The 24,152-nt window shown below is 37.8% G+C and overlaps 1 protein-coding gene across 2 annotated transcripts in view; it reads left to right on the top strand.

Annotated features, from left to right (window-relative positions):
* The window catches only part of LOC150086817 (reelin-like), a 1,004,591-nt gene that overhangs the window by 597,337 nt on the left and 383,102 nt on the right, over nucleotides 1-24,152 (top strand). For both annotated transcript variants that reach the window (XM_090372773.1, XM_090372772.1), the window contains one exon: nucleotides 12,256-12,520. In XM_090372773.1, coding sequence (XP_090228899.1) covers nucleotides 12,256-12,520 — 265 coding nt within the window. The remainder of the gene's footprint in view (nucleotides 1-12,255; nucleotides 12,521-24,152) is intronic.

Here is a 24,152-nt window from a genome sequence, read left to right as displayed (position 1 = left end):
TTAAGCTAATTCATCAATACTTATCTTTTTCCTTTTTATGCTGTTTTATCATATCATGTAGATCATGTTCAAACATATGGGAAGAACAAGAAATTCCATCAATAATAAAATTACACTGCTCCACGGTTATTTCGCGGGGTTTCGGAGGGTGGATTGTGACCTGCGTTATAAGACAACCGTGCTATAAACCGATGCCTACAGATTTTCTCCAATTCCATCGTTCTCACTCTGATATATATGTATACATATATATCTGATATATATATACATGCTAGTGAAATCCAACCATATTTGTGATACTGACCATGGTCTATTCCATGATTCTGTGCATTAATTTTTTTTAATCCACCTGCAGACCAAAAAAATCCACTTGGGAAGGGTTAATACTAATGTGTGAACAAACGAATTTTTCAGAAATTATTTATTTTCACAAAAAACATGTAGCAATAGGTAATTATAAAAAATTCAAGGAATTTATTTGATCACTTCTTAAAAAGTCTGTAATTTTTTGTTGCTTTTTACGGAAGACTCATTTTTGCAAGATCATATTTTTTAAAGACACTAATTGCAAAATCTTTACTTGCTCAGCCTCCTGCTGTGCCTCTAACCACCCAATCACAGTCTCTAATCCTTGTATTGCTTCCTGATCTGTGGGAACTTCAACAGACTGCTCCTCTAGTTCTTCCGTTTCCCCATCACTTCCATCTGTCCTTTTCTTATTGGTGATGCTTTCAACAATGTTTTCGTCAGTTAATAAGTGACACACTAATTCTTCTTTGTCAATATCAACCCACTGATCGATCATATCTGTGAGTTCCTGTTTCTAAAGGGTATCTCTAACTGCCTGTATATCATAATGTATAGCAATTTGTCCACTGTTTTTCTCTTTATTGGTCACAGTTTGATTCTCATCATCAGCTGTTCTCAGAAAACCACTTTTTCTCCAACAATTTTGAATTGTATCTTCTGAAATACTCTCCCAAGCAAGACCAAATTTGTATGCTACTACCTTTAAATTTAACATTTTTCTTTTCTTTTTTTTTTTTTTGTTAGTTGTTGGCACATCGGCTTCTGTGGCCATATTACACCTCCCAAAGTTTTTGCATTTTCTACTCTGATCCAAGCCCGAGGCGAGATTTGAACCCACAACATTTGGGTCGCTAGGCAGGCACTTTACCCACCCGGCTAGCCCGGTCGGCCTAAATTTAACATCTTTAGAAATTCAGGAACATCACGATCGGAGGACAGCAAAGATAAAAGTAGCTCGTGTCTGTAATTTACCTTAAAATTATAAATGATTCCTTGATCAAGGGGCTGGATTAATGCTGTGGTATTTTTGGTAAATGCATGGCCCAAATATTTCCATCTTTGGATATGAGACTATCGGCAGATGGGTATGCTGTACAGTTATCTAAAAACAGCAATGCTTTTGGTTCAATGAATTTTTTTCTCAAATGCCGTTGCACTGATGGTACAAACGTTTTGTGGAACCAGGTCAAAAATAAATTTGCAGTCATCCATGCTTTTGAGCTGCTCAAATATTCTACAGGGAGATGTTTTTGGTTGATGGATTTAAAACATTGTGGATTCTTGCTTTTCCCAATTACCATGGGAGGCAGCTTATGGATTCCTGTTTTATTCAAGCACAAAAATAGTGACATGATCCTTACTTATCTTAAATCCTGCTTTGTTCGGAGCTAATTTTAAATCCAAAAATTTTGTTGGTAACATTCTGTAAAACAGTATGGACTCATCATAATTTTATAGTTGCTCATCACAGAAACCTTCATATGTAAATTTTAAGTCACTAATAAATTGTTTTGCACTATTAGCATCTCATGATTTCGTTTCACTGCTAATTGTTATTTCCCCAATGCTATGACGTTTCTGCTTATGCCATAGCCATCCATCACTGGCAGAGAATTCACTATCAAGCTTTAAGTCTTGAAAAAATTTCTCCGCTTGCATCTTCAGAATGGGACCTGATTGGAAATTCTAAACTGCATTTTTGAATGAACCACACGTATAATCATCCACTGCCTTGTTTTGCAGAGTCTTGATTTCTTTCTTTCTGGTCCTGGAGTTTTGTTCAACCTATCCAAGAAGGAATGTAGTCTTCCTTCTTCTGCAATCCATCCTTGTATTGTTCCCTCCAAAATACCCAATTCCCATTTTGTTTGTGCTTTTGAGGCACCACTTTTTACTTGTTCGATTACGGTCAGATTTTCCTTGATATTGTACGACTTTCTTTTATTAACGTTTGGCATAACCCCTGAAATCAAATTTTAACTTATTATGAACGATAGTTACATCTGTAAAGCTCACAAAAATGTAAAAAAATCACCAATACATACCGAACAGTAACAAAAAAACACAACCGGCACAGGTAGATCTCAAACTGCAGATCGCCTTTTTTGCAGTAACAACCCGTACACAAGGTAAAATGATCAATACTAACTGCAGAGGTTAAAACAACCTCACATCTTGACACAGAACTCTCTCTTTCCCTCATGCTAGATCACTCTTTCTTTCACCAAAACTACTATTTATTCCCATAATTCCTAGTTCACTCGGTGCCCAGCCTATTCATTCTGTCTTTCATTCTACATTGTATCCCCTTCCTACTAGCTTACTGATATTTTTCAGCTAATCAGCTTTCCTGGCTGCCTGTACATCTCCCTTCCTTACATGGTTACTTATTTGGTGTGGGGCCCAGGTTCCTACATATGGCAGGGTAGTCCTGGGGAGTTTTGTCATGTCTGGTTTCTATCAGGGTGCAGAATACTGCTATCCTGACAGTTTTTAAGTCATTGTCTGGGTGTGGTGGGAAACTTGGGCAATTTTAACTATTGATTATTGTTTAGTTGCTGGGGGGCTGGATTGCCATTCTTTGGATAGTTCTGCACATTTTGACTACTTTCTGTGTGAAAGATGTAAAAGCTTTATAATTTCCTTCTTCTGTAATGAACAGATTTCTTCTCCCCTGGAAGGGGGTCAATCTTTGCTATTAGCTCTGTTCTGGGGATGTCATAAATTATACATTCATATAGAATGTGTGCCCAGTCTTCACTCTTACCACAGGTGCAGTTTGGGTCATCGATCAGCCCTAAGGAAAGGTTAGTTTTGCCTTTAGGGAGCCATGACCTGTCAATATAAATGTTGCAAAAAAGTCCAGGGGCTTAGGTGGCTTTGGGCTAACATTTGCCACCCATGGCAGAAACCTTTTGTTAACCAGACCTCTGGTATCCTGCTCCCACTTTGTTTGCCATAGCTCATGGAGCTTTGTGGCTATTATTTTTCTTTCAGCATTAAAGGTATTGGTTGTATCAAGGGCTATCCCCAGAAATTCTGTGAGTATACCCTTTTTAAATCTATAATATAAGCCTCTTTTGGCTACTTCCAGGTAAAGTGGGAGAGCTCCGTCCAGCAACTGTAATGCAGGTGTGCTTACTGTGCGACATGCTCTGGTAATAGTGAGTAGTATTGTCCTTTGTATTTTTTTTTTTTTTTTTTTTTTTTTGGTAGTTGTTGGCGCATAGGCTTCTGTGGCCATAATGCACCTCCAAAGGTTTTTGCAGTACTTTTATCCAAGCCCGAGGCGGGAATCGAACCAGCAACCTTTGGGTTTCCAGGCAGGCACTTTATCCACCCGGCTAGCCCGGTCGGCGTCCTTTGTATTGATTCTAATTTATTCTTATTTCGTTCTATGGCTGAGCGGGTAAACCACGCACTGGCTCCATAGGTGATAACAGGTAGGAACATTACATGGTATATGATTGCCAGGGTCTTTCTTTTGAGCTAGCCCCCAGTCTGCTCGACGGATCCTGGCAATCATAGCTGCATAATTTCTCACTTTCTTCGCCAAGTAGATCAAATGGGGAAAAAGTTAATTTTTAATCAAAGACTAACTCCGAGTTATTTTAGTTCTGTTACTATTTTTATAGTGGTTGTGTTAATTTTGATTTGTAGACATCTTATGTCCATATTGCCTTTTAGAAGTATTTGATTGTTTTTTTCAGGCGATATTTTGAGCATGTGCATTTGTGCCCACTCCTGCAGCTGCAAGAGGGTGGCATTTGTTCTTTGCTCTACAACCACTTGCATGTTACCTTTTACAAGGAAAATCATCTGCAAAGGCCAGGCTTTCCACAAGGCCCAGATCCAAGGCCAGAAATTTGTACTGAACAATGTTCCAGAAGAAAGGGGCAAGGATTGAACCCTGCAGGCGGCCTTTATTCACAGGGTGTGTCAATTCCTGAAACCTTGTGCGTACTGAGACATTTCTGTCTGTAAGGTAGCTGTTTATGACCTTATAGAGATTTTGTGGGGCATTTGCCTGGCAGAGTCTCCTAAGGACACTAGGCCACCAGAGTGAGTCAAATTCCCCAGCATGGAGATTGCGAGCATATATTTCTCCTCTGAATTTTTAACTGTTATCAGCAGGGTGCATGGCATCCTCTGTAGCGTTGCCCTGCTTAAAATCATACTGAATGTAAACCTGCTTCTGTGTAATATTGAGCTAATCTGCTATATATTAGTCTTTCATATATTTTCCCTAGTACAGGGAGTAGGGCTATTGGTCTATACGATTTGGGATCAGTAGGGAGTTTTTCAGAGTTTTTGAGAATTAATCTTAACACTGCTTTTTTCCATATTTTTGGGAATATGCCTTCTGTTATATAGTTATTATATAGTGCTGTTAATTTGTCTGGTGCTATTTCCTCTAAATTTTTTGATAATCTCAACCTCTAAGAGATCAAAACCTGGGCATTTATTGTTTTTGGTTTTAGATAGTGCTATTTCTAAGTCTTGTATAGTAAGCAGAGGTTAAATATATCCATTGTCATATTCAGTGTTTTTTCTAGCTGGGTGGGGGAATGATTCCCAGTTTCAGTCTGAATGATACTGTCTAGGATGTTATTTACAGAATCCACCCAACACAGGGTTGGGATTCCATCTGGTTTGACAGTAGTTTCTAAGACATCTCCTCTTGGCAGCTTTTGGTCACTATTCTGTAGACAACTCCCCAAGGGTTATTGTTTCCAGTAGTTCCCACCAAGTGCCTCCAGCATTCCTTTTTCTTTTCTCTTATGAGGGCTGCATACTGATTCCTGAGAATTCTATAAAACTCTCAGTGCATCCACCTAATTTTTTGGCCAAGATGTTCTGACTCTGGAAATTTCTCCTCGCCTGATGTACCCTTCTCCTGAGTATAGTCAGTTCATGGCACCACCAAGGAACTGCCTGCTTACTTGGTTTTTCTGTGGGATAGACAGGTTTGCTGTTTTTGTTAAAATGTTTGTCATAATCAGTGCTTGCTTGTCCAAGCTACAGTTGCCTGATCTAGACCACTCATTTTCCTGTTTTTGCAGCTCAGTTGCTGTATGTTCTGTGAAAAATCTGCCAGTTTGTCTTTTTAAGATTTTACCTTTTGAAATCCAACAAGGAGTGTTGGGTTGTTTGTAATTGCCTGTTTAGTTTGAAGGAAATGTCTCTATGATCTGATGTGGTCCAGACTGGCTGGACACACCAGTCTGTAATTTTATAAGCTATTGAATTGGTGGCAAGAGTAACATCAATGTCATTTTCCCACATGGTACTGCTAAAAGTTGGCAGGTTATTTGGCTGGTTATAGTCTGAAAGTATTTGGCCGTTCTGTGTGCCTGCTCTGTCTTCTGTATGGCTATGCCATAAGGCTGACCGGCAGTTGACATCAGCACACACACTATGATATTTGCAGTAGGTAGCAAGTCTGTGGCTACTTGTAGGTATTCAATAGTTGTATTTATATCTTCACCTGGTCTGGAATATAGTGAAATAATGTAAAACTGTCCTACAGCACTGGTGATATGGGCACACACTCCCACTGGGGAGCAGAGGTGACCCACCTTTGTGACTGTAAGGTCAGTATTTTTAACTACTATTGCTGTAGAGGGGACACCCGAGGTGTATTCTGTTATTTTATACCCTCTTGGGTATCCCTGAACCCTACCCATATGTGTGTAGAGCTCCTGGAGTACCAAGATATCTATATTATTTTCTTCTAATTTGAGTTTGATCTGATCTGGGTGTAGTGGTTAGTGACCTTGAAGAAGATTAGCAAATCCTGCCACTCAAGGAAAGGGTAAGGTAGGACGGGATACCATTGCAAGAATAAAACTTGAACCGAGTTTTATTCTTGCAGTGGGAGTAGTTTCTTTGTTCGATAAACATCCTTTTTGCTTCTTAACTTGGCAGGAGGGTAAAGATCCCTGGGATTTTCGAGAACCCCGCTTTTTCCCCTCTCTCATAAACACTGGGTCATTTGAGTGGGGAAGACTCCTGCAGTGCAAGGTTTACAAAAGAACGTTAATATTTTTCTTGGAATTTTTTTCAACAGCAGTGTCAGCCAGTAAGACTCGCTGTATATCCGAATCCACAGTATAAGCAACACCGTTATATCCAGGGAGCAGTGTACTTGAGACAACTGAACTTTATTAAAATAAATATACAAAAATAAGTAAAAAAAGTTGAAAACAAAATAAGAGTGAATAGAAACAATACACCAAAAACAATAAAAAATATATAGAGGATAAAATATATTAAAATCACAAAATATAATTGAGAGTAACGTCACTTGAAATCAAAAACATTGTAGCTATTGAAGTGATGTTTCCCTTCATCAATAAAATAGTATGTGGTACAATGCATTATAAGTAGCAAGTATGATGGAGGAATATGGACATGACAATTCTGACATACAAAAAAAATGCAACAGACAATAAACAATATGTATTAGCAAAATTATTCTGAGTGGAGTGGAGTGTATATTGTAGAATGGTAGACTCCATAATAGGGCAGATGTGCATACCTTTATTGCATTTGAAAATAGGGCCTGCCCTAGCAATATGAAGTACTAAATAAACTCATCAAATTGTAGGATTCAGACTCCATAATACGTGGATGTGCATACCTTATTTATTACCACCAGATCCACATTAGTTGGTGTGTGTGTCAACATTATCATGTTCTTTTTCCTGTATCACATGATAAATTTGTTATTTGTGTGCTGTATTGTGCCATGCTCTATTTGAAAGCTAACACATTTTTGAGTTTAATTGATTTTAACATATTTTATCATGTATATATCTCCATATATTATTTGTATTCACTATTCACTCTTTATTTTATTTTTAACTTATTTTTGTATATTTATTTTAATAAAGTCCACTCAATTGTTTCAAGTAATTTTCTCTAAGGAATTTCATCATGGTTGAGCCATTCTAATATTTCTACTTTCTTGTGAATGTTGTTGGTAAGCACTGCGAAAGCAAAAATAAGAGTAGGAGTGTGTTATAGGCCTAATGACTTGAATGAGTACAATGAACAATTGTACAGAGAAATAGAGTGGGCTAGTAAATCGGAATGTCTTATAATGGGGAATTTTAACTTCCCAGGTATTGACTGGAACTTGTGGGTTGGGCACTCACACACTAGTCAGACTTTTGTGGATTTATTGGATGATTGTTTTCTGCAGCAGCATGTTCGAGAGGCAACCAGAGAAAGTAATACTCTTGATCTGGTTATCAGCAGTGATCATTCATGTATTAGGAATTTGCAGATAAAAGAACCACTAGGTGGCAGTGATCACAGTGTACTGACGTGGGATTTACTTAAAGATTTAACTACTATCAGGGGTAAAGGAAAGGGTTTTTGCTTCCATAAAGGCGAGTACAGTGGTCTCCGACAGTTTTTAAATTCTGTACAGTGGGATCAACTGACAATGTTACCAACAGTAAATTCTAAGTGGGAAGCATTCAAGGAATTAATTGTGGAAGCTACTAAAAGGTTCATACCTATTAAGAAATATTGTTCAAGGTTTAGGCCTAAATCGTTGTCAAATGAACTAATGAGACTCGTAACAGAGAAGAAAAATGCATGGGATGCATATAAATTATCAAGCGACTCAGAAGCATATGGCAGATATAAGTTAATCTGTAATCAGGTCACAAAGGAGGTTCGGCAGGCGAAGGCAGATTACGAGAAATCCTTGGCAAAAGATGCTAAGAAAAACAGCAAGGATTTCTTTACTTATATGAACTCTAAAAGGAAGGGGATGAATCTGATTGGTCCACTTGACATCGATGGTTCGACTGTTGATGATCCTGCTCAGATATCAAACAAACTGAATGAGTATTTTGCATCTACATTCACACGTGAGGAATTATTAAGGTTTGAAAAGGGCAGAAGGTTATCAAATTGTAGCAAGATACTTAATGATTTTGTAATAACCGAGAGCAAAGTGGAAAAGAAATTGTTGAAGTTAAACGTAAGAAAAGCACCTGGGGTGGATGGGATCTATCCAGTTATATTAAAGGAGACGGCAAAGCAACTAAGCAAACCCTTAGCCATAATTATGAGAGCATCCTTGGACTCAGGGGAGGTTCCCACGGACTGAAGATGTGCAAATGTATCCCCAAAAAAAATGTATTCACAAAGGGGGATCGAAGGGTGACACGAGTAATTACAGACCAGTTAGTTTAACTTCTGTTCCGGGTAAAATAATGGAGTCGCTGGTTAAAGATGCATTGCAGGATCATCTAGACAAGACTGCAGCAATAATTCAGACACAGCATGGGTTTGTTAACGGAAAGTCTTGTCTGACAAATTTGATAGGATATTATGATGTGGTTACAAAGGAACTGGATGCGAAAAATAATTTTGATATCATATATTTGGATTTCAGGAAAGCTTTTGACACTGTTGCGCATGGAAGACTATTGTACAAATTGGAGCAGAATGGTATTAACGGTAAGTTGCTACAATGGATAAAAGGATGGTTAAGTGCTAGAAGACAGAGGGTGGTAATCAATGGGTGCTGCTCTTCTTGGACTAATGTTATTAGTGGAGTCCCACAGGGTTCGGTGTTGGGTCCACTGTTGTTTTGTATATTTATCAATGATATTGATGAAGGTATATCAGGCTTAATGTCGAAGTTTGCAGATGATACAAAGGTTGGCAGGGTTGTTAATGACAGTAATGGCAGTGTGCTACTGCAACAGTATCTAGATAATTTGGGCAGATGGGCTAAGAAGTGGCAACTGAAGTTTAACCTTGACAAATGCAAAGTACTACATATGGGTAGAAGTAACCCCAGAGAAACGTACCAACTGTGTGGTACTACACTTAAGGTGGTAGAAAATGAAAAAGACCTGGGAGTAATTGTGCAGGCAGATATGAAGTTTTCTGAGCAATGCAGACAGGCTGCCAGGTCAGGTCATGGGGTTTTGTCAATGATATATAGGAATTTTGCTAGCAGGGAAAAGGAGGTGATTATCCCTCTGTATAAGGCAATGGTCAGGCCACGGCTTGAGTACTGCGTACAGGTCTGGAGGCCTCATTTTAGGAAGGATGTAGATTTACTTGAGCGTGTACAGAGAAGGGCAACTAGATTTGTGAGGGTAATGGAGGGATCCTCTTACCAAGAGAGGCTTAAGTTCTGCAAATTGCAGTGGCTGGAGACTAGGCACCTGCGCGGTGATCTGATTGAGGTATATAAGGCCTTGAATGGGTTGAGCACGCTGAATTCTGATGGGATCCTTCCACTTGTTCAGATTACGAATCTAAGGGGGCATAAATTCAAATTAAGAAAAGACAGATGTAGAATAGATGTGCGGAAATTTTCCTTTAGCCAGCGGGTGGTTAATTGCTTGAACAAAGTTCCATCTGTAGTTGTGGAAGTTGATAGGTTGAATAAATTTAAGGAGGAACTGGACAGGCATTTGGAGGGAATGGTGTGATTTTTTTTTTTGGCTGATGCATAAGCTCATACATTTGCTTTCTTGCATCAAATGCCACTACTACTACTACTACTACTACTACCTTTAGCACGTTATGGTATGGTGTGTTATCCATGATGAAGAGGGAATTATTTGGAATGTTTGGTTACAGTTGTGACTGGAACCAAATTTGAATCAGTTTCCATCCATTTAATCATGATAATTATAATTATTGTAATTCTCGTATAATTATCAGAGTTAATGCCAGATCCAAATAACAGCTTTGCATTTTGTGTAAATCCTCCTTTGCCATAGGTGTTTAACATGTTAAGATATTGAACTTTTCCAACAGATTTTTCAACTCTCAGTGTGACTGAGAGTTGAAGAATATTCTTGGTACTGCCTTTGCTTAGAGTTTCATTTAAATATAGAGGATTTTTCGATGTTTCTGTAAAATGATATACCTATTTTAGGTATCTGATGGTAGGCAGTGATTATCCAATTATCATTCTATAAAAATATAGAATATTAATATGCAATGTTTCATATAGTGAAATTTGAGCCATGCTTCTTGCATTTCTGCCAGGAAGATGGTAGAGGATTAAGGGACAGAGGTAAGTGATGTCCTATCATATCCCAAATGTTCTCAATGACCAACAGATCTGGTGAACCTGCAAGCCAAGGAATCATATCCATATCATGTAGATGCAGTTGAAATACAAGATGTGTATGTGGGTGGGCAGAAAGGGTAGGAGCACTGATGTTAGAATGGTTTCAACATAATGTCTTGCCATCAGTAATGGCCAGAGGTAACTGGCTATTGTAACTGATGGCTTTCCATACCATGATTCCAGGTGTCGGCCTAGTATGCCACTTTCTGATGCAGCTGAATTAACTCTGTCTCTGGTGTGTCTCCATACATGTATACAGCTGTCACTGCATCCCAGACTGAAATCTGATCTATCACTAAAGATTATGCAATAAATTTCTCTCCCCGCACCACTAGAGACACTGAAAACAGTGCAATATCATCAGTGATAGATGAGGCAGTGGGCAGCAACAATGTAGCTCCCACCTTTCAATCATCTTCTAATCAGGCTCTCTAACACAAATGCATTCAAGGATGGCATTACAATGTAGGAAATCTGGCAAATTGTGACAGATCTTTTCCTGTTGCTAGTCAGTGGATCCATAAGTCCTCCCATTCTTATGTTCTGATGTCATCAAAGCTCTGCCAACATGACCAAGTAACCTTCTTACCCATTATTGCCAACGGCATCCAACAATGTCACATGAACAGCAATTTGCTATGTTGATCCAAATCCCTTTCAAAGTCCCTAAGCTGTAGATAATGTCACCTTGTGCATGTTAAAAGGATTGCACATCCTTAGACAGTCATTTTATCATCGTTTTATTTACCTGATACTGTGTACACAACATGTTTTTATAGCACATTCAAGTTCCTACATCAGGGCAGTAACAGCCACATTATTGGACATTCTACTGTACTGATGGCTTGTAATTATTATTGCAGGCATGTGTTAAGGGATACAATTTTATTAAAAAAAAAAAAAGTAAGAAATGTTGAATAAGCTGTTATTTCTGCTGAAGATAATGTTAGGTCATGTGTGTTACTAGACATGAATGGCCATCAGAGTTGGTTCACTAGATCACATACAGTTTTTTACATGTAGCTCATATACATGGAGCATGATTTGTAGCACAAACTGTGCTCCATGCAGTTTTTTAAGCACACAACCTTAAAATGTAAGCTGAGAGGATTAAAATTTGGTGGTGATGCAGTGAAAAAAAAATGCCATTCCCACTACACTGAAGAGCACATTAAAAAATAGCCTGTTTATGTGTTCGAAAAGTGGATAGAATGTTATAATAAGTATATCACTTGTGAGGGCTACTATATCAAAAAGGGAATATGTAATGCTGTGAGCAGTTCTAACTCCAAAAATGGTTATTGTCTCAGAACTTTTTAAACATCTCTCATGTTTAACAGGAAAAGAAAAATATAGAAAATATTCTTGAATAACAACTGAATATTTGATTTGAGTACCCAGATAACTTTTGATCTGTTGAGATAATGATAATAAATGAGAGCATATAGCATTGGTGAAAAAGTAAAGAAAACATTTTATGCTACTTGAATTAAGTGAACTTTAGTTTGTTGATGATAAGAATACTAATTGTTAGATAGTACTTTTTTTTTTGAAAAGTCTACAGATAATTCTTTACTGTGATGGTAAGTACTTTTATTACATATATACATTTTATTTAATAGCAAAATAAAAATACAAGCAAGGCACTCAGGTTTGCCTACCTTGTACACTGCTGCTATACAAGAATAAATGAAAATATTTATTTAAACTTAATAAATCATTTAAGCTAACATTTTAATTGGGTATCATTAATTGCATCATTTAAAAAATAAATAAGCTGATTATTATATTATATTATGAATATTTTTTCAATCTATTTAACTCAGTGCTATTCAGTTTTATTTGAAACTGGGTTGTGGATCACATATACCATCATCTGAAGAACAGCCAATTCTGTTGCAGTATTCTGTGGATGGGGGCACTTCATGGCACATGTCGGAGCAGTTTAGTTTTGGCGAAGATGGTCAAAATAATCATCCAGTGTATATAGCAATTGAGCTACCTAATCATGCAAGAACTAACTCGACAAAACTGCGATGGTGGCAACCATCATATCGGGGATCATTTTTAGAAGAATGGGCTATTGATCAGGTAGACCTTAATATTTTATTTCTGGGCATGGGCATGGTTTTAGTATTCAAAATGTCAATAAATGTCTGTATAGAAAGTCAGTTTTATTTAGTCTTCTTTTTTTTCTTTCATGCTGAAACCATAATTTTACCCTAAGGAAAAATTGTTACAGTATCAACATCTATATAAATATTCAGAAAAACCTAAGTTTATGAGATTTCCTACAAGAAGTACTATGATATTTCCATTGCATATTCTTATTTTAACTACAACAACACAAATGAAAAGAAAATGGCATGAGATGGAATTTCAATCCTATAATATATAAATACTCATAAATGTGTATATAGAAAACAGACAGAAACTGGTTTCATGAGATTACCAATACAGGCAACCCCCGTATAACACAGTACTTCTACAACATGCTTCGCTCTAACACGATTGATAAATTGTGGCAATCCTCACATAACACGGTATTTATATAACATGGTTTCGCTCTAACACAGTTAGAGAATTTCAGTAAACCTCACATAACAGGGTATTTTGAGCTTTTGTGCTGGGGAAAACTCTGCTATTATGTTCAATGGTATTTTTTAACATTTCTACTCTTTTTGAATCCCCGCTGTTGACTCGCTAGTCAAAAAAAAAAAAATTATCAATCCTATTCTGGAGTTTTTCAACCTGAATTCTCTCCCTAATCACATCATTCCTGATTTTGTCGCATCTTGTCTTTCTGGCTATGCTCTTCACAAATCTCATTTCTGCCTCTCAACTTCTGCTTTCATCCTTTTTCCTCATAGTCCAAGTTTCAGATGCATACATCAGAATTGGTACGCAATAAGCCTGATATATATAGCCTTCTTGCACTTCAGTGGTATGTTCCTGTTCCAGATCAGATCTCTTGTCTGCCTATAGAAATTCCTGCCTGCTTGTATCCTTCTACTCAGTGCTTTTTTTGGGACGGTACGTACCGGTACAGCGTACCAGCACCTTTATTAACAGTGAGGTGTGACATTTGGATGCAGTGCACTTTGAAATTTGTAATATTCCGTAAATTTTTTTACATGTTTACCTACTATTGAAATAAGCTTAAAATTATTTAAATAAATTTGCATTTTTCACTGTCTATTGTTAAGATATTTTCTACATAAAACTGTATAATCATTTTTATAATTCTAAATTACTCAGTTGGACCTCTGTTTAATGAAGTCCTTTTATAGCGAATTATTTTGAATTCCCCTTGGAAGTTACATTTAAAATACTTTTTGTTCAGCAAAGAAAATTTTCATATAGCGAACGGATTAGGAAAGAATTAACTTGGTACTCACAGTTCGCATTTCTAGTCTTCAGGTAATTTTGGCAATTAGTGCTGGTGTGAAAATTAAGAGAGCTAAAGAGATTACCATTCTACAACTTAGTGGTACCTGGTAAAACCTATCCGACTACCTGTCCCACATATGGAGAAGTTGTGCTCGTCAACAGTGAGCAGATCAAGGGGTATTCCCAATGGGCTCTACTGCAGTGGTTTCCAAACTTTTCCACAGGGGCCATATTCAAAAAAAATTCAAAGTTAGATTTCTTTAGTGTGTTACATTTTCCATATCTTGTTGCATGTAAAAGTAAAATTGAAAATATTTGAAAATTTGATTAAGTACAATATACAATTACATTTACTGAACAAAACATTTAATGAGAATTTTTCTGATAATTAACAAAATTTAAAATGCTGTTTTAGTTCACTTTCCGGGTGGGCCGTAGGTTGGACACCACTGTGAAACAACTGTAAGTGCCCCGTTTGAGAATTAGGAGAGAGTGATATTCTTTTACCCTGACAAATAATTATATGTTGTTTCATGGAAGTGCATTATCCACATATTTCAGTAAATTTTGCCTATCGCTGTTTACATGGTCTCAGTACCTGAATATCTGAATGACACTGACATTTTGGACAGTTTCAAAAAAAAAAGAAAAGAAAAAAATTCAAATTTAAGAATTAGTGACAATATGGATGATGAGAGAAAGAAAACGAGGACAATGAAGGTATTAAACCTTCTAAACATGAATTGTTAGCATTTGGTGAAAATGAAGTTAGAAAATTGTCAATTGGACTTCAGTTAAATTAATACAAAATAAAGTGATACAATTCATGGATTTTGGGTATATCTAATTGAAAAGATAGTTTCAGAAGAATCGAAGCATTTTATGGATGCTCTGAGTACAATACCAATTTCATCAAGTGAATGTGAACAAGGATTTCACAAATGAACGTGATCGCCAGCCCAACCAGAGCTTCGTTGATGACAAAAACAGTTTCTTCACTTCTGTTTCTTAAAATTGTAGGTCCCCCGCTGACCCGCTTCGATCCAGCAAAATGTGACAATTCGTGGCTGTTTCGAAATGCCATTCAGCAAGAGACACACAAAGAGGAAGAAAATAAGTTGGCATAGGGTGTCAGATGAGAACTTAATAAAAATTTGGAATATTCTACAAAAACTTTATTATGAAATTATTCTTACTTATGTTATTTATTTTTACTTATTATTTTTAGGGTCCATAGTCTAATGAAGGACCTTTATAATGTCACTTGGTTGTCTGTCTGTCCATCCATCTGTCACAGCATTGCATCTCTGGAACCACTCAACCTATTGACTTGAAATTTTGCATGGGTTTGTACATTATGTGGGCCATCATAACAGCATATTGATTGCTGTTTACAAAAATTTGTCTGATAAATGGGGGGTAAATGGGAAGGGACAAAAATGTTTTTGATAACCTATACTTATTATACACTGTTGGAAAGAGCTTAACAAGTAGGCTTAAAGTATAATTTAAAATATTTTTAAAATTAAAAATGGCGGCACCAGACAGGAAAATGTGAGAAATTTTCGTGTTCCCCCCCTCTATTTCCGTCGCTAATGGAACTAAAAATTTAAAAATCACATTAGCTATGCGTTATTCGATGCTTATCAAGGGAAAACTATTACAATTGAAATCTATTATTTACTTTTTGTGTTAAATTTAAAAAACAATTTTTATTGCACTTCGATAGCACACTTCTTTGTACTAAGTAACTCTCCTTTTTGTGACAAAAAGGTTACTAAATTGCTAAATAGTTATTTAATAATTCTATAAAGGTCATTTATAAATTTTGTGACGAGAAGTATTTTTTAACAATTTTCAAAGCTGGAGTTGTCCTGGCAAGGAGGTACTCAGAGAACCAGTGTTGTGGTGGCAGTGGTGGGGAGGTGCCTGCACGGAGTCTTGCACTGCCCTCACCGGGGAGAAATGACCTGCTAGTTGTTTCTCCCCCAAGACTTTAATTGCTTCTCCAGGAAGAAGTCGGATTTGCTTCTCCCACCGGCACCTCCGTAGCCAGGTGGGCAGGAGTAGCAGTGCGTAGCACACACTTCTTGATTAGACCGGGGTTCGAGCCTGTGACCACCAAATATGGAGGATGCAGAAAGGTCAGGGAATGACTATCGCATATCCCCAGAGCAGTATGGCCTTAGTTGCTAATGCTCCTAAAAACCAAATAACAAACAAACAAAGCTTCTCCCACCCTTGTCATTCACAACTGGAAAGACTCAAATAGACAACTATTTCATTAGTTCCTCAGTTTCAGGCCAAGCCAGAGTACTAGAAACTTTTTTCAGTTACCATAAAGCTCTCTATTTGAGATACTGCACTAATGATCATTCGTGACTACAGACCCTTCATACTGAGTGCCCTGCACTCAGTAGTTGTGAGATTTATTTACTTATTTTACTCACATTTTACTTATTTTTTTATATACTTGAATAATAAATTTATGCTTAATAAACTGTGTTGTTGTTGTTGTTGTTTGGTTTTTAGGAGCATTAGCAGCTAAGGCCATATTGCTCCGGGATATGCGGTGGTCATTCCCTGACCTTTCCGCATCCTCCCTATTTTGTGGTGACAGGCTCGAACCCCGGTCTAATCAAGAAGCGTGTGCTATGCACTGCTGCTTCTTCCCACCTGGCTACGGAGGTGCCCATAAACTGTGTTAATATATTAAATTTGTTGTTCTTATTCCAAAAACATTACTACTAAAATAACAATATCAGGAAAAAAAATTTTTTTTAGAGTACTTTTCATATCCTTTTAATTTTCAAAAGAATGAGTACCTATTTTTTTACAAAAAAAGCAGTCTTTGTAATTGTGCTTTCTAGATACTTGAAGTTGTTAACCATTTTTAGCTCTTTCCCTTCCATTGTAATGTATCCGTCAAGCTTGCCACTCCTCTTTAGAACCATTCACTCTTCTCCTGACAGAAAACCATTCCAAATTCATTGGCCATACTAGCCCATATATCAACTTGCATTGCACTTGTTCCCTGCTCTCTCCCCATATGCAGAGTTCATTGCAAAGAACATGACTTTCATCTGGTCCTGTCCAAGTTGTTCCACCACTCTACATTGCATCATTCATGACAACTATGAATAGTAGTGGTGATAGGACACCTCCTTGCCTCAAACCTGATGTTATTTCGAAGCTCTCTGTCAACCCCCATCACTGTTCTTACTTTGCTCACTGTATTGGTGCACATATTCTCAATTCCCTCCACAAGATGTTCCTCTATACCCAAGTTTCTTAGAACTTCCCACTTTCTCTCTCTCTTTGCAGCATTAAATGCTTTCTTTATATCCAAAAATGCCATCCATAATTCTTTATTGTGTTCATAATACTTTCCCATCAGTTGCCTGATGCAGAAAATTAGATCCACCGTTGATCTGCCAGGCCTAAAGCCATACTGTTCCTTGGCTTTCGTTCCTCTTATTTTTGCTCTAAGACTCTTTCATACAGTTTACTCACATGTGATGCCTCTATAATTGGAACACTTTTTCCTGTTCCCCTTCTTGAACAATAGGATGATCAAACCTTCTTTCCAATCCTTCGGCACCTTATGGAACAGTCTGTATGTCCATGCTATCCCTGCCTCACCTGTAGCCTTCAGCATCTCTCCATTTATCTCATCCATACCAGCAGACTTACCTGTCTTGATGTATTTCCATGCCTGCACTACATCATTCCACGTCAAGTCTGTCTGCTCTCTTTCCGTACCTTCTCTTCCATTTCCTCTTCTATGATCAACCTGCCTTTGTCCCTTTTGCCGGCTGTCCTGCACTTTCAACAGATTTTCAAAATACTTCTTCCATTTTTCTTTTCTCTCTTCATCTTTGGTTATTAGATTTTCATTCTCATTCATCAAGTTTGTTCTGTTCACCATCTCTTCTTCTATTCCTCACTATGCCATACAGTGTCTTTTTATTACTGTCGATATCTTGTCGTAGAGTTTCACTCCATTCTTCCAACCACAGTCTTCTCTCTGTGTTAACTATCCTCTTAGCTTCTCTCTTCATGGTTTCATATCTCTCTTTATTCTCATCATTTCTGTTCTGAAAGTAGGTCCTGAATGCATTATTCTTGATTTTCACAGCCTCTCTCATCCTATCTTTCCACCATGGGGTTTCTTTCCATTGCTCCTTCTATTGCTTGTCCTTCCACAAAGCTGCTCTGTCAGCTGCTCTTAGCTATACATTCTTTGAATGCTTTCCATTCTGATTCGACGCTGTTCACCACTGTCTTAGTTTGCATAATTATTACATATTCGAATTTTTTAGACAAACCAAAGTTTGTACATTGGCATCATTATTGTAACATTTCATATTTTGAAATCCTTCACAATAAATTGCTCTCCTTATACTTCAAATAAGTAATGCTTCCCCATTAGAGAAGGCTACAATAATGATGCTACAATGAAGATGTTAGTAAATTAATAATGATGAGTTAGTTAATAATGATGCTAATGTACAAACTTCAGTTTGTCTAAAAAATTAAACTATATAAAAATGATGCAAATGCACTAACTAATGTCATAGTTTTAATTTACATAGCTTGAGGCTTTCTGCTCTAAAATATCAATTATCAATATATTATCCAAATTATCAATATATGCAGATTAAAAGCACATAAGTTGGAATTTTCTCACACTAGCTAGATAAAACTTGGCTGCTTTTTCTGTACCTTCTGAAGAACTTCAACACAGATATTACTCTTCAGTCTTCAACAAAATCACATATACTTCTGATATTCTTAAAATAGTTGTAATTCATGCCACATTAATTCATATCCAATGCAGATAATATTCCAAACTTCCCTTTAAAAATATCCACTGTATATACATATAAACACTGTATATAAACTCGAAAAGGAAGGGAATGAATCTGATTGGTCAACTTGACATTGATGGTTCGACTGTTGATGATCCTGCTCAGATAGCAAACAAACTGAATGAGTATTTTGCATCTACATTCACACATGAGGAATTATTAAGGTTTGAAAATGGCAGAAGGTTATCAAATTGTAGCAGGATACTTAATGAATTTGTAATAACTGAGAGCAAAGTGGAGGAGAAATTGTTGAAGTTAAACATAAGAAAAGCACCTGGGGTGGATAGGATCTTATCCAGTTATATTAAAGGAGGCGGCAAAGCAACTAAGCAAACCCTTAGCCATAATTATGAGAGCATCCTTGGACTCAAGGAGGTTTCCATGGACTGGAGATGTGCAAATGTATCCCCAATTCACAAAGGGGGATCGAAGGGTGACACGAGTAATTACAGACCAGTTAGTTTAACTTCTGTTCCGGGTAAAATAATGGAGTCACTGGTTAAAGATGCATTGCAGGATCATCTAGACAAGACTGCAGCAATAATTCAGAAACAGCATGGGTTTGTTAAGGGAAAGTCTTGTCTGACAAATTTGATAGGATATTATGATGTGGTTACAAAGGAACTGGATGCAAAAAATAATTTTGATATCATATATTTGGATTTCAGGAAAGCTTTTGACACTGTTGCGCATGAAAGACTATTGTACAAATTGGAGCAGAATGGTATTAAGGGTAAGTTGCTACAATGGATAAAAGGATGGTTAAGTGGGAGAAGACAGAGGGTGGTAATCAGTGGGTGCTGCTCTTCGTGGAAATGTTATTAGTGGAGTCTCACACGGTTCGGTGTTGGGTCCACTGTTGTTTTGTATATTTATCAATGATATTGATGAAGGTATATCAGGCTTAATGTCGAAGTTTGCAGATGATACAAAGGTTGGCAGGGTTGTTAATGACAGTAATGGCAGTATGCTACTGCAACAGGATCTAGATAATTTGGGCAGATGGGCTAAGAAGTGGCAACTGAAGTTTAACCTTGACAAATGCAAAGTACTGCATATGGGTAAAAGTAACCCCAAAGAAATGTACCAACTGTGTGGTACTACACTTAAGGTGGTAGAAAATGAAAAAGACCTGGGAGTAATTGTGCTGTCAGATATGAAGTTTTCTGAGCAATGCAGACAGGCTGCCAGGGCAGGTCATGAGGTTTTGTCAATGATATATAGGAATTTTGCTAGCAGAGAAAAGGAGGTGATTACCCTCTGTATAAGGCAATGGTCAGGCCACACCTTGAGTACTGCATACAGGTCTGGAGGCCTCATTTTAGGAAGGATGTAGATTCACTTGAGCATGTACAGAGAAGGGCAACAAGATTGGTGAGGAGAATGAAGGGATCCTCTTACCAAGAGAGGCTTAAGTTCTGCAAATTGCAGTGGCTGGAGACTAGGCACCTGCACGTTGATCTGATTGAGGTGTATAAGGCCTCGTATGGGTTGAGCACACTGAATTCTGATGGGATCCTTCCACTTGTTCAGATTACGAACCTAAGGGGGCATAAATTCAAATTAAGAAAAGAGAGATGTAGAATAGATGTGCAGAAATTTGCCTTTAGCCAGCGGGTGGTTAATTGCTGGAACAAACTTCCATCTGTCGTTGTGGAAGTTGATAGGTTGAATAAATTTAAGGAGGAACTGGACAGGCATTTGGAGGGAATGGTGTGATTTATTTGTTTATTTTTTTTTTTTTTGGCTGATGCTGCATAAGCTCATTCACATTCGTTCTTGCATCACATGCCACTACTACTACATATTTGATATATACCTCACATACTTATGAAACACTTTTGTCATTTTCCTAATCATAATTTTAAATGTGTCATTACCTTTTCAGATTATTTCCATTAACAGATAACTAAAATTAAAACTACTGCTATACTGCAATAACAGTCTTTATAAAACACCCTTGATCACATACACAACTCCTCTCAGCAGTCAAGAAAAGAAAAATGAAGTGGGAGGGAAAAAAAATTATATTCTCTTGCCAAGCAGATGCTGCTATAATGCATCTGTATCCTTCACCATATTTCTATTTATTATCTAAGCTTTAATTTTTTTTATATACGTAGCTCCTTTAATTTTTGATAAAATCCTTTATCCCTGATAATTTCAGGATTTTTTACATTAAAAGCATAAATGCATTCATAGGTATGATCTGCAACCTTGTATTTCCAAGTATTCCTCTTTTCTATATGTTGTTAATGTTCCCTAATCCCCATTTCAAATAACTGCACTGTCTCACTGATGTTTATTTTCCCACAGCCATATGTATTTTTGTATACAGGGTGTTTCAGTTAAACGTTTCAGAACTTCTAAGAGGGGTAGGGTACATCCTGACAACTCGAAATCATATACCAATGGGCAGAATCGAAAATTCCGAGCTTTAGTGCAGGGAATCTTAATTTCGCACAAGAACGCCAAGTTAGTAGAATGGATGATTACACGAACGCAGAGTTAGCTGATATGCATTTGGCGTACGGGGCTGCAAATTGTAGTGGGCCAGCCGCACAGCGTTTGTACGCGGAACGATATCCGACGAGGCGTATTCCCAGTCATAATTTCTTTGCAAGACTGCACCAGAGGTTAGCTGAGAGAGGTTCATTTGAAAGAGCTGACAGGGACAGGGTAAGAACAGCACGGACTCCAGCCGTCGAACAGAATGTGCTGCAGCATGTACAGGGGAATCCAAGAACGAGTACACGAAGTCTAGCAAACGCAGTCGGGGTTTCCCATTGCAGCGTCTGGAGGATTCTCCGAGAACAAGACATGCATCCGTTTCACGTGCAGTGTGTCCAGACACAGCAACCGGAGGATTATGCACCTCGTATTGCTTTCGCACAGTGGTACCTTGGAAAATGTGCTACAAATCCCCTTTTTCCTGCTGAAGTGTTGTTTTCCGATGAGGCATCCTTCACAAGGGAAGGAATTTTCAACACGCATAACGACCATATCTGGGTGGTCAAAAATCTGCATGCAATACGACGTCGTGCAGCACAGATTCGATTTTCGGTCAATGTATGGGCCAGTATTATGGGAGATCACCTCATCGGACCTTACCTGTTACCGTGTAGTCTAACCGGACCTATCTACTTGATCTTTCTGCAGCAAGTATTGCCACAACTTTTGAGAGATGAACAGATTTCTGCATCGACGCAACAGACAATGTGGTTCCAACACGATGGAGCCCCTGCCCATTATAGCGGAGATGTTCGTAACTACCTGGATGTCACATTTGGTCAACAGCGGATCGGACGTAGTGGTCCCGTGCATTGGCCTGCTCGGTCACCCGACCTATCATGTCTTGATTTTTATTTCTGGGGTCATATGAAATCGCTAGTTTATGACACCCCTGTTGACAATGCTGAGGAGCTGGTTGCAAGAATCGCAGTAGCTGCCGAAGAAATTCGAAATTCGCCTGGAGTATTCCAGAATGTTCGGATGTCCATGCGTCGGAGATGTGAGGCGTGCATTGTAGCCCGTGGAAGAAACTTCGAACACTTACTTTAATCCATGTACCTTTTGCTTCTTTTCATGTATTATTAAAACGATTTCTCACTTACGGTCTCTTTTCTTTATGGTGCTTCTGTGTACAACACCGCTTCAGGAAAGCATTTCCGACCCCACATTGCTATATGATTTCGAGTTGTCAGGATGTCCCCTACCCCTCTTAGAAGTTCTGAAACGTTTAACTGAAACACCCTGTATAATATGTGTATATCTAGTCAAGTTTTTGCTTTCATAGAGGTAACTACAGTGGTCTCAGACAATTTTAAATTCTGTACAGTGAGACCACCTGATTTCTTAGTTGGTATTTTCATACAACTAAGAAATACTGTTCAAGGTTTAGGCGTAAACGGATGTCAGATAAACTAATGAGACTCATGACAGAGAGAAGAAAAATACATGGGATGCATATAAATTATCAGGAGATACAGATGCCTATGGTAGATATAAGATTGTCTGTAATCAAGTGACAAAGGGCATTAGGCAAGCAAAGGCAAGTTATGATAAATCTTTTGCAAATAATGCAAAGAAAAAAGTAAAGCCTTCTTTACTTATGTAAACTCTAGAAGGAAGAGGATGAATCAGATTGGTCCACTTGATATCAAGTGTTCAGTTGTTCAGAATTCTGATCAAGTATCTGACAAACTGAATGAGTATTTTGCCTCTACATTCACACATGAGGAATTCTGTAGGGGAGTGGAGGCCAGAAGCTTATCAAACTCTAACAGGAAGTTACATGATTTTGTAATAACTGAGAACAAAATGGAGGAAAAATTGTTGAAGTTAAACATAAGAAAGGCAGCTGGGGTGGATGGGATCTATCCAGTTATATTAAAGGAGGCAGAAAAATAAGTAAGCTAACCCTTAGTCATAATAATGAGATCAACCTTGGACTCAGGGGAAGTCCCCTCAAAATGGAGGTGTGCAAATGTATCTCCAATTCACAAAGGGGAATCAATGGGTGACACAAGTAATTACACACCTGTCCAGTCTGTGGGAACTTCCCCTAAGTCCAAGGATGATCTCATAATTATGGCTAAGGGTTTGCACTGAAGGATCATCTAGACACGACTGCAGTTATAGTTCAGACACAGCTTGCGATTATTAAGGGGAAATCTTGTTTGACCAGTATGATTGGATACTACATGTAGTCACAAAGGAATTGGATGCAAAAAATAATTTTAATATCATATATTTGGATTTTAGGAAAAGCTTTTGAAACCGTTGCACATGGAAGACTACTGTACAAGTATGGCATTAAGGGCAAGTTTGTGCTATGGATAAAGGGATGGTAGAGTGGGAGAAGACAGAGAGTGGTAATCAATGGACACTGCTCTTTGTGGACTAATGTTTTTAGTGGGCCCTCCAGGAGTCTGTATTGGGCCCATGGTTGTTTTCTGTATTTATCAATGTCCATGTTTGCAGACAATAAAAAGATTGTTAGGGTCATTAGTGACAGTAATGATAGTATACTACTGCAACAGGATCTGGAAAAGTTGAGCAGAGAGGCTGAGAGGTGGCAACTGAAGTTTAACATTGACAAATGCAAAGTGCTTCATGTGGATAACAGTAACTCCAGAGTAACTTGCCAACTGTGCAGTTCTACACTCAAGATAGTGAAGAATGGAAAAGACCTGTGGGTAATTGTGCAGTCAGATATGAAGTTTTCTGAAGTGCAGACAGGCTACAAGAGTAGTTTATGGGGTCTTTTCAATAATACACAGGAATTTTGCTAGCTGGAATAAGGAGGTGATTATCCTCTTGTATAAGGCACACCTTGAGTACTGCATACAGGTCTGGAGCCCTCATTTGAGGAAAGATGAAGAGCTGCTGGAACAAGCACAGAGAAGGGAAACAAGATTAGTGAGTGGAAAAAAGTATTGTGGTTATCAAGAAAGGCTTTA

This window comes from Mastigoproctus giganteus, chromosome 4 (assembly GCF_048544385.1).
Source record: "Mastigoproctus giganteus isolate SK-2022 chromosome 4, ASM4854438v1, whole genome shotgun sequence".
Taxonomy (NCBI): Eukaryota; Metazoa; Arthropoda; class Arachnida; order Uropygi; family Thelyphonidae; genus Mastigoproctus; species Mastigoproctus giganteus.
The sequence above is the reverse complement of the archived record's forward strand: the minus strand, read 5'-3'. Positions and strand labels throughout refer to the sequence as shown.